Source organism: Macrobrachium rosenbergii, chromosome 40 (genome assembly GCF_040412425.1).
Source record: "Macrobrachium rosenbergii isolate ZJJX-2024 chromosome 40, ASM4041242v1, whole genome shotgun sequence".
Classification (NCBI taxonomy): Eukaryota; Metazoa; Arthropoda; class Malacostraca; order Decapoda; family Palaemonidae; genus Macrobrachium; species Macrobrachium rosenbergii.
The window spans coordinates 32,067,143-32,084,254 of record NC_089780.1 but is presented as its reverse complement, the minus strand read 5'-3'; the positions used below and the strand labels follow the sequence as shown (position 1 = coordinate 32,084,254).

The following is a 17,112-nucleotide window of genomic DNA, read 5'->3' as shown; positions in this document are numbered from 1 at the left end:
ATCTCGGGAATATCCCCGATGGGGGATTATCACCGAAGGGGAATTTTTATGTGATAAATGGATCAGCACCGCCAGGTCCTGATCCCTGGACACGATACTTTCCAACAACTTCAGTCAACGTCAAACCACTGAGCCATATATATATATATATATATATATATATATATATATATATATATATATATATATATATATATATATATATATATATATATATATATATATACATATATACATATACATGTATAACTGAATCACAAAAATATGGAACATGATGAATATATAAATAAAGATAAAATCCACTGAAGAAACGGAAACACTGGAGTGCTGCATGAGGCCTTCGACGCTAGTCCTTTACTTAGAAGACTGAAGAAATATAAAAGTATGTTTACAAAGAAAGCTCATATAAATGACAGATGGGGATTATAAAGGAAACATATGTACAGTAATACCTCGAACTTCTGCGATTCGAAAGTTGCATGAATTCACAGACACACAAATTTTTTATTGAACCTAACTAATGGTCATACACGAGAGTTTTTTCACTTTGTTCTGAACATTTCCAGGACACTGAGAAACCCAGCAAACGTGTTTGTTTAATTTTTATGTAATTTATAAGTTTTCAAGCTTTTATGTGTAAATTAAATAAGATTAAATATTATTAAAAGTAATAATTTCTCTCTCTTTCTTTCTTTTAGTGAGATGAATTTTTATGGTACATGTAAACAGGTATGTTTATTTGTATGATAAATAAACTTTTAAGTAATAATATGTACTAATTTTCAAATATTAATAAGATTAATAAAATTTAATAAAAATTTTGACAAAGGAAAATATTTCTGGAAGGGGCCGTGTCACCCGGTGAAAAGTCCATTCAGCATAAGGTAATAATAATACCAGAAAACTGTAATGAAAATTTGTATTATCTTGAGCTCCACTAGATGGAGTCGTTATGGAAAACAAATTCTTCGGAACTTATCTATAGAGATCCCTTTGTAAGAAGGTGGAAGGCAAACAAAGCTCATCTTTTGTAAGAAGGTGGAACAAAATGTCATTTAACATGACAAGAATGAGAGTGTTGCTAATCAGTGGTCAAATTTTTCTTGTAATTCTCTCTCTCTCTCTCTCTCTCTCTCTCTCTCTGTGTCCGTAATAATTCATAAAAATTTCACTCTCTTAAGTAAGTCCATATCGTGATGCATTTCATATTATATGGAAATCCACCCAGCAATTATGGGCACTTCAGTGGGACAGAGTAGGCCCCAATAAAATGAAAGAAATCACTTGTCAGACACACCCTTGGAAATATGACCTAATGCCAAGGAAGTGGAGGATTGTGTAGATTACATGATTGGCCATACACATTTAACTCACGGCTTTGTGATGAATGGGGAGAATGAGCCCTTCTGTGACAATTGCTTGTTTCCACTGACTGTTAGGCATTTGCTGGTTGAGTGTCCCAGTCTGGTGGAACTTAGGAATCTTTTTTTATCAAATAGCAGTGAAGCAGGTGGTAATTATAACATGGCAAAACTGTTGGGAGAAAGTATATGTATTAATAATGTTATCTGTTTTATCAAAGAAGCTGGTCTTCTCAAATATATTTGACAGCCGTGCTGTGTTAGTATATATATATATATTTTTTTCTCAAGTTGTACTGTTTATCAGATCAAATTTATTAATAGTTCTTTTTAGCAGAATTTTATATATTTATTTATTTATTTTAGTTAGTTTTCTTTTTTGTTTTTTCTTTTTAATAAAATTTATATGTAGTTCTGTTTAGCAGAATTTTAATTTTAATTTTTATAACATACTATAAAAGTGAAAAGATCACATTTAGTATTCAGCGTCGGTGACCCTGGTAGTTGTGACGCCAGATAACCCACAATTAATCAACCTATCTCTCTCTCTTGTTTGAAGTTAGCCAACCTACGTATTACAGCACTGTTTCTCTGTATGTTTTTAACTGTACAGTAGATAATTTTGAATTGATCTAATTTTACCTGTACCGTTTACAAACTGTAAATGTGCAGTTCTAAAACATAGAGACAGAGCATTTTAGAACAGAGAGAAAGTGACAGAATAAAAAAAGTTTGTAAAAACGGGGTTGAGAAGACTTCTAAAAATAGATTGGTGGAATGGGGGAGAGAGTCACACACTATATTCTTAAGTCAACCATTTATTTCTTTTTTTAAGGGTAATGTATTAAGCTAACTCTCTCTCTCCTGGCTCCTTAGAACGAGAGTCACATCCCACGCAGGGGGCCTGAGATCCCTGGGTGGGCAAGACCTTTCGAAGCTTCTCATTAGCAGGGAGATCTTGAAGGAAGAGATGTCTACTCCTTTCAGCCATAAGACTGGGCCGAGTGCAGCGCGGTAGCCTTTTATAGCTGAAACGGAGAGAAGCTTCTCTCGGTGAAGGAAGACGAGGAAGTCCGCGACCTACTGAATAGTAGCTCCGACCGGAGAGATACCCCTTCAACGACACCAACCACAGAAGACGAACCACTTTCCCTGGTATACCGCTGTGGAGGATCGTCTGAGGTATCCTGCCATCTCTGTTGCTGCGCAACGCGAAAAGCCTCTCACTCGCAAGAGATGGTGGATAACCTCCAGCCATGAAGACACTGGGACTGCACTGCCTGGTGGTACCACTCTATGTGGGGTTGACACAGCAGGTTGGGCCAGTGGGGGATCTCTCTCGGCGCCTCGGAGAGGAGAGATAGCAGTTCCGGTACCAAACGGCCTGTGGCCATTTGGGTGCCACCAGAATCATCCCTAGATTCAGAGTGATCATCACTCGGCGAATCAGACAGAACAGAGGAAAGGCGTACATGTCGAGGTTGTCCCATGAGTGCTGGAACACGTCCTCCGCAGCGGCCCATGGCTCCGGCACGACCGAACAGAAGACCTGGAGTTTTCTGTTGTGCTGGAAGGCGAACAGGTTGATGGCTGGGTGCCCCCACAGGTCGAATAGCCTTTCCATCACTTCCGAGTGAAGGGACCATTCGGTTCCTATCACTTGATTCTGGTAGCTGAGCTCGTCTGCCACAGCATTCCTCTTGCCTGGAATGTACCTGGCTGACAGCTCCACCGAGTGAGCCACGGCCCACTCGTGCACCTGCATTGTCAACTGGTGAAGCGGGAGGGACACTAGGTCCCCATGCTTGTTGACGTATGCCACTACAGTGGTATTGTTGCTCATCAGTACCACGGAGTGTCCCCTCACTCGATCCTGGAACTCTTGGCGAGCCAGGAAGGCTGCCTTGAGTTCCAGGATGTTGATGTGAAGGCGCTTGTCGTCTCAGTGCCACACTCCCGAAGTCAGCAACTCTACCAGGTGTTCGCCCCATCCCTTGGTCAATGCATCCGAGAACAGCAGCATGTCCGGAGGGGGAGTATGCAGGGATACTCCTATCAAGAGGTTCCAGTCGTCTGTCAACCAACGAAGGTCCTCCTCATCTCCTCGGAAAGAGGAATGAGGAAGGACTGGGGGTCTCAGGACTGGGACCAATACTCCTTTAGTCTACACTGTAGAGACTGCAGGTGAAGATGCCCATGAGGTACTAGCTTCTCCAGTGACGACAGGTGACTGATGACGACTTGCCATTGCCAGGCTGGCTGCTCCTGTCGTGACAGGAACAGCTGTGCTGCCTGCCTGAACCTGCTGATACGAGAGTCCAAGAGAAAGACTTTTGCTGCCACCAAGTCTATCAGCATGCCCAGGTACTTTATCCTCTGCTTGGGGATGAGGTCTGACTTCTCGAGGTTCACCAAGATCCCTAGATCGCGGCAAAACTCGAGAAGCTGATCCCTGTCCTGTAGCAACTGCGAGTGGGAGCTCGCCAGGACCAGCCCTTCGTCAAGATACTTCAGTAGACGTATCCCATGCGAGCGGGCCCAAGCTGACACAAGCGAGAAGATTCATGAACACCTGGGGAGCGGTTGAGAGCCCAAAGCAAAGTGCCCTGAATTGGAAGACCGTCTCCCTAAGGACAAAGCGGAGGTACTTGCCAGAGGACGGATGAGTGGGCATTTGGAAATACTGTACGCATCCTTCAAGTCCACCGTAAGCATGAAGTCGTTCTCCCTGGTGGAAGCAAGCACGGATTGCGCTGTTTCCATTGTGAACTGAGTCTGGCGAACGAAATGGTTCAAGGGAGAAAGGTCTACGACCGGTCTCCATCCCCCTGAGGCCTTCTCTACAAGAAAGATACGGCTGTAAAAGCCTGGAGACTGGTCCGACACGACTTCCACAGCACCCTTGCTCAGCATGGCCTGCACTTCTTGCTGTAGTGCAGTGTTCTTCGGAGATCCTTGGACGTACGTGCAGAGCTGGACCGGAGTGTAGGTGAGGGGAGGCCGAGGCTCGAAGGGTAGTAGATATCCCCCTGAAGGACATCCACTATCCAGGTCTTGGCTCCGTGTCGCTGCCATGTTGCCCAATGGCTTGACAGGCACCCCCCAACCTTCGGCAGCTTTTGGGGGGGAACGCCACCCCTAGCGTTTCCCTTCTTCTTCTTCCCCTTGGCCCCTTTACCGGATTGGAAAGTGGGCTGAAAGGGACGGGAAGACCCGCCCTTTCTAGAGGATGAAGACTGGGACTTCTTAGGGGCCGAGGAAGTGCCAGCCTGGCCAGAGGGCCTGGCCGCAGTGGGACGCGAAGACCCAAAAGTCTTGGCCACTGCCTGGTGGACAAGCCGGTCACTGTCATCGGCCCAGCGCTTGTCTACCGCAGTGTCCACCAACTCCTTAGGGAAGAGAGAGGCGGAACCCAGCAACGGTCCATTCAGCAGGGTCACTGACGACTCGGGACCTACAGACCTGGAGAAGCGAGAGAGAACGGCGTCTCTCCGCTTCAGGACCAGGTTTGCCCACAGGTTTGCCGTCTGGTGGGCGAGGTAGGATATGGCCCTACCCACAGACTGGCACAGTCGCCCAAAGGCGGAGTCCTCCCCAGGCACGATAGCGCCCGAGGAAGCAGCTACCTTCGATACTGTGAAGGACCACAGATCGAGCCAGGAGACTGCCTGGAAGGCCGCCATGGCGGTGGCTTCCAGGGTTGTGGCTTCTTGCTGAGAGAGGGAGATGCTCTCTGCAGTAAGCTGCTGCAACATAAGACCCGGATCCAGACGTACCAAGTCCAGGTCAACCTGTTGAGGTGGCAATGACCTCTCCACTGGAGCGTAGAAGCGCATCTGGCGAGGAAGTGGGGAAGAAGCTTATCTGAGCGGTTCGATCTAAGTGAATTGTTTTGCCCAGACACAAGACTATTCACCTGGTCGAGGACCCCTTCGGCAAGCGTGGACCACAGCAGCCCCACTGAAGCCTTGGGTTTCTTCTTGGGTCCCCAAAAGGATTTGAGGCGCAACGGGAGAATCCACAGTTGAGGAAGTCGTCCCTTCCCCGAGGTCATTGTGCTGACAAATCAGCGCAATAACCTCAGCAAACATCCTCTGTATCTCGGGGGTGTCCGCATCCTGGGGAACAGGACCCTCAAGTCTTTCCAGAGTGCAGTCCTCCCAATCTACTCTCCCTGCAGGAGGGAGAACCTTGGTAGACCCCCGTGATCCTTCCTGCACCACGCAGGCGTAAGACCTGGTCGAGCCGAGGACCAAGCCAGGTACATATGGCACCCGAGGTAGAACTCTGGGGAGAAAACTCGCCAGAATTCTTCCTGTCTGACTCGTGCCCCTTGGAAGGAGCCCAGGAGGTAGAGGGGACAGGTGAGGAGGATTGGGCGCTCCCACTGGCCTTGCAGGCAGAACCAACAGGGGCAGCGGGCCGGGAGCGGTCACCAACCCGTGGTGGTGATAGCAGCCTGGGTCGAGGAGAGTGCTTTCGCCTAGGCGAAGCAGTCTCCCGAGGAGAGCGGAGCGGCTTGAGTGAGCCGAGCCACGCACTCGCCTCCCCCAAGCCAAGCTGGTCGCACGGACGAGGCCGGGGACTGGGAGGAGTCGAGCGCACGGCTGGCTGGCGCAAGCTTGCGCTGTCCTCCAGACGCGCCCCATTCTTCTTCGAAGCCATAGCCTCTCGGGACGACTGAGCAGGGACCTCTTCTCTGCTTCTCCAGGTGTTCGGACCCGAGGGACCGAAGCACTTTCCCGGGAACCTGGCTTGGCACTCACGGGGGTACAAGTAGGAAGAGTCAGGGCACCTGCATGCCCAGATTCTTTCTCTCGCCCCACGCCCGGGTCTGTACAGCGAGAAGTTTCTCCCGTATCAGCCTGGGGTACCCGGGTCTCCTTGGAAACCCAGGTACTCGGAACGACTCGCGCAAGTGTCCGACGTGGACCCACTGGCCTTAGAAGCAGGTTTCTTAGGCACAGCAGGGGGGAGTGCGGACCATGGTCTGCACGCCCTTGGCTCCCGATGCGACTGACCCGGGGGCCAGAGAAGCGGTTCCCTGATCCGTGGATCGGGAAGAACCAGCGAGAGATCCCACTGCCTTCCCTGTGGAAGGAGGCAGTCCCTTAGAGGTCTCGGTGCAAGACTTCTTAGGGGGGGAGAGGCAGACTTCTTCTTTGGCTGGGAAGCCTTGGAAGGAGAAGAGGAAGAAGAGGTAGCAGACGAAGATGATGATGATGACGACGATGAAGACGAAGACGACGACATCTTCCTCGATCTATTCTTTGACTTCCTCTTCGCCATCTTCCTCAGGATCGTAGTCAAGTCCCCAAACCATGCTGGAGCAGCTGACAAAACAGGAGCAGGCGGGGAGGCCACAGCAGCAGGCGCAACCCGGGCAGCATAGGCGGTGTTCGGGCCAGCAGTTACTGGGGCGGGAACATACGGAGGAGGAACCGGGAATGAAGGCATGGGTGGCGTGCGAGCAGCCAGGCCAGGCCGAGCCAGGGTCGAAGGCATGGGGAGCAAGTCAGTTGATAAGCCGGGCTGAGAGACAGGGGAGCGAGGAGCCGGAACCATAGACGTCATTGAGCCAGGGTCAGCAACAGGGGCAGGAACAGTCACATATGGCACCGTTGATGTTACCACATAGGAAGGCCCAGGTCATGAGAGCGGGGCCAGGAACCCAGGAAGCAGCGGTACTGACTGGTGAGTGGCAGGGGCAGCCGAAACCTGGGTGTCCAGGTGAGAAGCCACCAACACGGGTAGCTTGGAGAATCCAGACATGGTGACAGACATGGTGGTGATCGTGGTTGCCGAGTGCGTTGTCACTGGAGCACCAGGCACATGAGATACTAGGCCCTCCAGTGATGGAACACCAGGTAGACCCAGGTGTAGCCAGGCCGAGGATAGATCTGATACCTGGCTATCCACCCCGAAACCTGAGGAAAAAGTCTGGGAAGTCTCCGCTTGTTCTGGGGGAAAAATTTCCCCCCCAGCAAGAGAAGAGACCCCTGAGAGGATGTCCTGATCAACCGTCCCCCCACGCCCTTCCACACCCAATGAAACGAATGAGGAAGGGGAGGGGGAGTCCTCACCCGAGGGTGAGGGATCAAGCAGGTGAAGTTCGCAGAGAGGGAGAAACGAACCTGACACATTAGCCACCATTGGAGTCGTCAGGGGCGTTACCCTCGGACGATTCCTTGGCCGGCTTCCGACAGTAGTGTCTCCTCCCTTCGAACCTCTTCCACTGCTTGGGAGACCGGGAACAACGCTCACTACAAGGAGCGTCGCGCGAACACACACGTCCCCTGCAAGATGGGCAGAGGATGTGTGGGTCCGTGTCGACGCTAAACCAAAAGGTATTACATTTCTTGCCTCCTACCCCAGGACACACATGCTGGGGATAGGAGGGTTTAGAAGGTTTATCCATTTTCATAATGAAAAGAAAAACAAGGAATTTTCCCACCAAAAAGGTTGAAAAAGGGCAGTCAGGCAGAGAGTGAAGAACAACATCTGCATTCCAGGACGGCTGGCCGAAAGCAAATTGGAATGTTTACATCCGGGCAGGCGGTACTCCCGTCTCCCGGACTGTAGTTAACTTCCTAACCACCTTGTCTGAAGTTCAATGGCCGTTTCCAGCCTATGCCTGAAAGTAATCCTAATGTAAAGGACCGAGGGTTTGTATATTGTGTCGGAACAATCTACAATTAATTCAAATCTCTTGTCAATTTTTGACTCATGACTGGCCATGATGTTGGGATCAGAAACATGAGCTGGGCAAAGGAGAGGTTTGAACAGGTAGAGGAGATGGGACAGGGTTCACAGAAATTAAAGAACATTCATGTCTGATTTAGCAGACGAATCCTGACTAGGTAGTTTACTAACCTCCCTGGCAGTTGCTTTCCTTATTTTGTCCCTAGCAAGTTTCTTCAAATGATAATATAACAATTTTTAAAGTAAATTGTATTTTTCCTAACTATACAAACCCGAGGTCCTTTACATTAGGAGATACTTTCAGGCGTAGGCTGAAACGGCCGTTAAACTCTTGAACAAGGTGGTTAGGCAGTAACTACCTCCAGGTAGGCGGGGATACCCGCCTGCCCGGATGTAAACATTCCAGTTTGCCTTTCGGCCCAGGTACAGATTGAGGGGTGGCATGAGGTGGGCATAATTGTAAAGGACCTCGGATTTGTATAGTTAGGAAAATACAATTTACTTTAAAAATTGTTATTTGTTCCGACACAATATACAAACCCTCGGTCCTTTACATTAGGAGACTCACTTATTGGAGGGAGGAATCTGAGAAAGTCTCTCTGAACTGACTGGAGTTCACCACCTTGTCTTCCCTTCCTGGTCGTGAGAGCGTGGAAGGAAAAACTGCCTCTGACAAAAGATCGGGTTGTAAGAAACGCAGGATCAGTTGTCAGACTTCTGGGTCCCTTTGCATGAAAGAGGAAACGTCAGTTCATGCAAAGTAGGCTGGGAAGAATTTGACGTCGGATGACAATAAGGCAAATACAAGCATTGGGTTGTCTCATAGTCATGGTCTCCTTCCTCCCCTTGCAAGAGGAAGGAGTGGGGTTGCTTCTATTAACCTGAACGGAAATAGAACAGGAGCTCCTGTTATGCGCTTATCTGCCTCGATCGCCCGGTCCAGCTTGTAACGGCATGTCCGCTCCCTGCCCGTGGGAAGAGAGCCAGGATGGGGAGAAAGAAGAGAGGCCAGTCACTCAACCTCCATTCTCCCCATCACAGCCGAACAACATAGGCGAGATGCAATCCTGTCCCGTTAAGGGAGCTGGATAAGCTACACAACTTATTGAGCAGCCACCACAGGACCCAAGGAAAAAGTGTCCAAGGACTTGTGTGCAACATCCCTGAGGTAGAAGGAGGTGAAGGTAGTCTGTTGGGACCACACACCCGCCTTCAGCTCCTGTGGTACCGACATATTCTTCCGGAATGCGAGGGATGGACCAAGCCATCGACTTTGTGAGCTCGGGTGAAAGGTACCGATATCGTTGTCATCAGCTGCCAAGTACCTCCTTGATCGCTTCACGAAGTCAGGAGGAAGATGTGTCCTTAGACACTTCTTCCTTGGGAGAGACAGTACTGGCGAAAACGTTGACGACATCCAGGTTAGGAATGTTGAACCTTTCGGAAAGTACCACAGCTCCCAATAGGACAGAGTAACGAATGATCTGGATCATCGATACAAAGTCCAGGAGGAGGGGGAACAAGAAGGACTCGAACCCGACAGTCGATGCCAATGGATTTGGAGTCCACCTACGACATCCGAGAAGGATGATCCCCACCCTGTTCTTCCATCTTCTACGCCAAAGCCAGGGTAAGATGAGAGATGGACCTAAGAGGGCATATCTCTATCCGACGACTCGTAGGGGCGAGTGCAGAGCACGGACAGGAACCTAAACGAGTCGCATGCCACCCAGGAAACATTCCCTGGGACAGCATGACTGAAGAAGCTTCTCGTCCGTAGCTAACTCTCGACTAAGGAGACGAAGGCTACTTCAGATAGAAGACTAGGTCGCAAGGGCCTATATTCTTCAAAACTGAAAGGGAGAGAAGCAGCCCTCGGCGGAGAAGACGAGGAAGTCCAGACTTGACGAGCGACTCTGACCCAAGAAGAAGTTCCGACAACGACACCACCAGCGAAGACGGATCCAGTCCCTGGGACAGTGTTGCAGAGGACTTCAAGGGATATCCAGCTATATCCGTTGCCGCTCAGAGAAAGCCTGTGCTTGCAAGGAAAGCTGGAAAGTCTCCCAGTCCTGAACCCACAGGGATGTACTGCCTCAAGAACCGCTTCTTGTGTAGCTGCACAGGAGGATGGGTCAAGCGGAATTCTTCTCGATGCCTCGGCAATCAGGTCGGAAGAAGAAGTCTTTAAGTATTTGTCTGTAACTCCGGGGTGAGCAATGTTTGTGAACCCCTAGCTAAACGGACAAATACGGAGGGAAAAAACGTTGATATCGAGTTTTCACCAAAAGACAGCATGCCTCAACAGAGCGGCCCCTGGTCTGGTATGAGGAGGGAGAAAACACTACTGACTTGTGTGCAGGGAGGCAACAGAAGGACGGTAGGGATTTCTCAGTCCAGCAGTCTCTGTATGAGTCTTCGTGAAAAAGAGTGAGCAGCATGTTCTGTCCCGATCACTCAAACCCGAGGCCAGGCTTGCCTACCAATACATCCCCACCAGGGATGCATCTGGTTAATTGAGCTGTCGAGTGTGCAATAGAACAACACTCGAGTACCTTCAAATGTCGAGATAAAACAGGGGAAAAAACGATTGCCTCCTGTTTGTCGACAAAAGTCACTACTGTGGTTTTATTGTTCAATGAAACCAGTGAGTGCCATAAAAACCCATCCTGGATTCTCGGATGGCCAAAAGGCTGCCCTGAGCCCAGGACGGTGACGGAAGGTACTAATCATCTCGGTCACACAAATTCAAGACAAGGTCTTTACCAGTGTGCGCCTATTCTCAACCTGTGAATCTGTGAGTAGACACAAGATTTGAGGGAAATATGAAGGCATATTCGAAGGTTCCTATAATCAAGCATTAGCCTAACTCTTTCCTCATACCTCGAAGAGGAAAGAACAGGGGAAAAGGAAGCAGACTTCCATTTTCCACCATGGGGAAGCTTCTGCAAGATGACAGGAACCGAGACAATTAGCTCTAGCCGGCTGGCATTTCCCGAATCGGGAGCACGGGAGAGGTGGTGGGATAAGAGATCGATGGAAAGAATTGCCGAGACCTAAGGGAAATAGATACTTCTCCTGAAGGAATCCATTCCCAGGTCTCGGCAATGTTGCGCTGCCAGCTCCAGAGACTCGATAAGCATCATTTTGTCCAGGCATCAGCAGTTGCAATCTTCTTCTGAAGTCTAGGACTTCTTAGCTAAGGAGTTGAGGTGGGCTGGCTTGAACCCAAGGTCGAGTTGAAATGACTAAGACCCAAAAATTCTTGGCCATTGTCCAAAGGACAAGGCAGTGCCCTGGTGGGAACCTTGATTACCAGGGTATCTGGCAAATCTCTGAAAGAGAAAGGCAGAACCAAGTAAAGGTTCGTTCCCAAGGGTCGAGCCAACTCGGGACTTTGAAACTGGAGATCCGAATTGGGACAAAGTCCTTCTTCTTAGCACCAGAATTGCCCAAAAAACTGTGGTCAGCAAGACCCTCCGAGGCAAGAAGAATTCATATTCTGCCGAGGCAGGGGTGGAAGTTTGGTGTTTCGACCTGAATTAACTCCATCGAAGAAAAGAATCCATCAGGTCGAGAACGTTTCTCGGAAGACAGGACCTGCGCGGTCCCTGACATTCTCGGCCCCTCGGAAACTGCAAGGGTTGCAAGTGATGAAGGTTATTCATTGGGGAGCTGCGGTTCTGTCCCAGGGATCCTCGCGCCGACGAATCAGCGTGAAGTTCCCGAGAACACGGGGCGATCGCACTTGAAGAGGAAGACCCTCGCTGTTCTGATCGTGAAACCCTGTACTTCTCCCTTGGAGGAGACCTTGACAGATCCCATGAAACCCTTCTCAGCTACCTGGTTATAATACGAGAGAATCGGGGGACCGATACCCAAAGCACGCCAGGCAGCCGAACTCCGAAAGAAAATTTCGTCGGAGCTCTCTCTGTCCGTCTCGCTCCTCTCGGAACAACCGAAAGGAGAAGAGAACAGGTGAGGAGAAAAGAGTAGCCCTACCTGTCCTGCCAGAATGATAAGCAGGAGAGGCGGACCGTGAGCAATAATCAACCGAAGGAGATTACTGCCACACGGGGAAAGAAGAGCACCTATGCCGTGGCAAAGTGCTTTCCTGGGAAGAGCAAAAATTCACTCGAGCATAGCCGAGAACCCGAATCGAAAAAACCGAGTAGGGCGAAGTCGAGCCGAGGCGATCACGAACGCGATCCAGCTGGTCGGTATGCTGCAGACTGGGAGGCAGGCGAGATGGGGCGAGCCGAAGCATCGAGCCAAGCCAGTCTGGCAAGCCGAGAGTCAAGTCGAGCCGAGCCAGTCTGGCAAGCCATGTCGAGTCGAGCAGAGCCAGTCTGGCAAGCCAAGTCGAGCCGAGCCAGAGCCAGACTCAAAACTGGGCAGGCCAGACTCGTCTGCTGTGAACAATTGCTAGTTTCCCGAACTCTAAACTCCTTCGAGGCCGAAACTGAGGCCAAGGCCCCTCGAGAAGAAGGTTCAAGGGGAATTCTGTGTCTGCTATCTTGCATGCTCGAACCCTAAAGTTCGAGACACAAGAACGAAGCCCCGAGCAACCGAAGCAGCTGGCGGGCAGAATCGAGACACCTGGCGTCGACACCTGGGGTACACCGACACCTGGGTGTACCCGGCGACCAGACACCTGGGTGTCTCGGCAACCAGACACCTGGGTGTCCCAGCAACCAGACACCTGGGGCGTCCCGGCAACCAGACACCTGGGTGTCTACCTGGGCGTCCCGGCAACCAGACACCTGGGTGTCTACCAGACACCTGGGCGTCCCGGCAACCAGACACCTGGGTGTCTCGGCAGCACTTTTCTCTCGTCCTATGCTCTCGAAGGAGAGCGCTGTGATTCATAGAATTCGAGCTACCCACGAGACTTCCGAAAATCGGGAGCGGCTGCTTGTTACCTAATAGATTAAAAGAGCCAAGCACAGAACCAGTCTTAGATGCAGACTTCCAAGACTGGCAACGAGGGAATGGCCTCGAGAGGCCGTGCTCTCGCGGCCCCGAAACGCAAGATCCCACAGGAAAATGCGATCGGGTCATCGGAGAAACTTGTCTTCCGGAAGAGAGTCAGTCCCTTGGAAGTCCCGCAGGACTCCCAAAGTGAATCTCTTCCTTGCTTCTTCTGGTGTTCGAACCGAGAGGTTCGAGACACCAGGCTGGGAACCCGACCGAGCACTGGCAAACACTCGGGGAGCGCTTGCGGTGCTGGCAGGAAGAGGAACCGAGACACCTGGGTGCCTCGGCCCTTTCTCTCGCACTGCTCCCGAACTGGGCCCAGGAAAATCTCTCCAGACCAGATCGGGATACTCGATATTCCATAGAATCTCGAGCACTCGGCGGCTCGCGATCCAGCGCGCGAAGCAGCCCCCATCTTAGAGGCGGAACCTCTAAGACTCGGGAACGGAACGCAAAACTGAGGTCTGCGCGCTCGCGCTTCCAAACACAAAACCCACGGCTATGCGAATCGGTTCCCTAACCCAAGGTCGGGAAGAGCCAACGAGAGACCCACTGCCTCCTCGGAAGGAGGCAGTCCCTAAATGTCCAAGGGCATCAAGGGGAAGAAGCAGCATCCTTCCTTCGGCCGATGGAGGTCTGTCCGATTCTCGGGACCTCAGGACCTCGGGAGAGGAAGGGAAGACGCAGCAGAAGACGAAATCGAAGATAAGATGAAGAAGACGGCGGCTACTTCCACAGGACAGCTTCCTTCATCTCCACTCCCACATCTTCTACAGGATGGTGGACACGAAACATCGTAACCTCCAGGGTAGTCCGGCAGGAACACAACGGACACCACCACCAGGAGAAGCATGATCAGGACAGCCGATGCAGGAGCTACGGCAGCAGTTCGGAGGGCAGGAGCTACTGCAACGGCCAGGAACATCACCTCAACAGGACCACTTCCTAAATCTTCACGCCGACATCTTCTACAGGATGGCGGACATCATAACCTCTGGGGCAGCTGGCAGGAACGCACGGAAGCGGACCGGGCACGGCGACCGCCAGAAGCAGCAGGAATGATCAGGACAGCCGATGCAGGAGCTACGGCAAAGGTTCGGCGAGCAGGAGCTGTGCAACGGCCAGGAACGTCACTTCCACAAGGCCACTTCCTTCCCTTTCACGCCAACATCTTCTACAGGATGGCAGCAGGCAGGAACACAACGGAAGTGGCCCCGGGCACGACCACTAGGAGAAGAAGCGGGCACGATCAGGACATTCGATGCAGGAGCTACGTTAGCTGTTCGGAAGGCAGGAGCTAATGCAACAGACAGAGTGTCATTGAAAGTCACCAGCATCGACAGGAGCGATCAGGGCGGCTGCGGCAGGAGACCAGGAGAGCCCCGAGACTGTCGTGGGGTTGACATGAGCAAAACACAGGGAACAGCAGGAGCAGATAGACCACAGATACGCTAGAGGGAAGCATTGCAACAGCATACATGAAAACCAGCAATGACAGCGATCGAACTACATCGGCGGGAACAGAGTCAGAGCGATCCCGACGTGGAAATATGTCATCTAATCAGGTATTGTGGTCGATCCCGAAGCAACACTGAATGAAAGTCGGGACTGCTTCATGCAAGATATTCTTGATATATGATATCCAGCCAACTACTGCTGTCTCTGCAATGCTCACTGTCAACCTGAAAGAAAAAACAAATATGATTAGTAGAGGGAGGCTCCTCCCGCTACAAGGGGAACAGCCCTACGCAGCGTTAGGAGTTACTCTAGACGAGGTTGCTCGCTCCCTCCCCCCTTCCCCGTGTCTTCACCCCGAGCGAGCAAAGAGGGCGAAGGAGAGAGAAGGAAGAACCTATGGGAAGAGAAAAAGGACAGAGGGGAGGCCACCAAGGGCGCCGTGGAAGCGGAACTTATCGACGACGCCCGTAACCTCCCACTCAGCCCGCAAATCTCTAAGCGCAGGAGAAACACTCAACATAAGAAGGAAGAAATTAGTGATGCCCCTTACACACGGAGGCGGAAGCCCAAGAAGGGACTAATCTTAAGTCCCGATCGATGTAGGGGAAGTGAAGAAAAAGCGTCCCAAACTAATCCCGAAGTAAAGGGCGCTTCCAGTATTACGTAAAGGGCCGCTGGAGAGAAGCATTACCACTTGGTTACGCTACTCCAGTTATGCCCTTGGCCGTCAAACCCAAGACACAGGCAGGGAACGACGGCTTACACAAGGTTATCACAAATCGTGGGTTTGTATTACCAAATATCAAACACACGCAATATATAAACAAAAATACAGAAAGATCCCACCGTAAGAGCTTAACGACAGTCAGCAGAGAGAACAAAAACACGTCAGCAACGGCTGACGGCCAAAAGCAAACTGGAATGTTTACATCCGGGCAGGCGTGGTATCCCCGCCTACCTGGAGGTAGTTACTGCCTAACCACCTTGTTCAAGAGTTTAATGGCCGTTTCCAGCCTACGCCTGAAAGTATCTCCTAATGTAAAGGACCGAGGGTTTGTATATTGTGTCGGAACAACTAATGTTTTCCACTTTTTCAAGTCCCAGTCGTCACATTCTGCACATCTCAAGTTAAGAGAACAAGTTTGTCCTCTACAAACAGTATACATCACATGAGAATCGTATGATTCCTTAGTCAGATGTGTATTGCAGCCTTTGCTGCAATACCTGAAACTAGAAGCACTAGTGTCAGGCGTTACGAAAAATTCAATTAACAGGTTCTAAAAACGGGAAAAAGGGTCGTAATCTAATGATCAGGTCTCGCCTATCACTAACTAATAAAAGCGGCAAGGCTTACAAAGGAATACTTCACCAATTGACGAAGAAATATCAACCAGGAAAGTACGAATTCCAAAATCAAGCTGCTGCCAACCACAGTACTTCAACCATCAGCCAGAGAAACAAACTGAGCTCTTTGCTAAGTGGTTCCTCTCTTTCCCCCCAAAAGTGGGCAGGGTATGTCACCTACCCCAAAACAAATGAGCGCAACCAGCAAATTTCAAAATTTTAAGCTGCCAGATAAGTGAAACTAATACCTATGTAATCACTGGGTAAATTACTTATATAAAACAAGGTGTTGTATTTGCATATACAGTATTATATAACATGTTATATTCATATATCAGCAATATCAACAATACAGTACGCTAAAACATAAACAAAGTCGAACGGCAGGCACAGAGAATCCTTCCTTGCCAATGGCCAAAAGCAAAGTAAGTGTACTATACAGACTGGTGAGTGGGTGGGACTCCCACCCGTAGTTGGTAGTTAACTATATACTCCAACACCTTGTTTAAAGTTAAACGGCCATTTCCAGCTGCACTGAAAGTACTGTAATTCCTTATGCAAAGGACGAACGGTTTGTACATTGCGTAGGAACAATGGAATGTTTACATCGGGGCAGGTGGGACTCCTGCCAACCGGACAGTTGTTAACTGCCTAACCACCTTGTTCGAAAGTTAAATGGCCGTTCCAGCTTCACTGAAAGTAATTCCTCATGTAAAGGACCTATGGTTTGTATATTGTGTAGGAACAGCTTCTACTTCTTTATCAAGACTGCATAAAGAAATGATTAGCTGGATTTCAGCAAGGAAATTTAAACATACTTTCACCTGAAACCATGACTCTGGCAGTGCTTCCTCGATGACTGTGAATAAAAGCTGAGGCCCTCCAATAATGGGTGAGTGACGAAGCTAGAAGAGGTCTTGCCATTCCTGTAATGAAGACTGCAGTCAATTACAGTACAGTACTGCTAAATTTACACAATATAAGTAACTTCAACATTTGCAGAACTGTATATTTTATAGCCTCTAGGCTTCATGATGTAAATTCCAGCTTTATTTACTTTGAGTTTTGGCCCATAAAGAGTCAATCATCCATACTCTTTTAAAACTAATTTGACCACAGATACAAGTGTCAACAAAAACAATATAATGTCTTACAATATAAATATAAACATTTATTTACAATATAAATATAAACATTTATAAGACAAAGCCATTGCAACAACTTAACGTTAGGCCTATGTTTGCCTGAACAAAACTAAGATGCACCACAA

The 17,112-nt window shown here is 49.7% G+C and overlaps 1 protein-coding gene across 2 annotated transcripts in view; it reads right to left on the bottom strand.

The window, feature by feature from the left end:
* LOC136826318 (bolA-like protein DDB_G0274169) overlaps nt 1-16,815 on the bottom strand; it is a 114,488-nt gene extending 97,673 nt beyond the window's left edge. Inside the window, exon 1 of one of the 2 annotated variants that reach the window (XM_067083567.1) lies at nt 16,661-16,815. In XM_067083567.1, coding sequence (XP_066939668.1) covers nt 16,661-16,766 — 106 coding nt within the window. In that variant the 5' untranslated portion in view covers nt 16,767-16,815. The remainder of the gene's footprint in view (nt 1-16,660) is intronic. The other variant, XM_067083568.1, reaches the window with a different exon arrangement.
* Between the last annotated feature and the right edge of the window lie 297 nt (nt 16,816-17,112).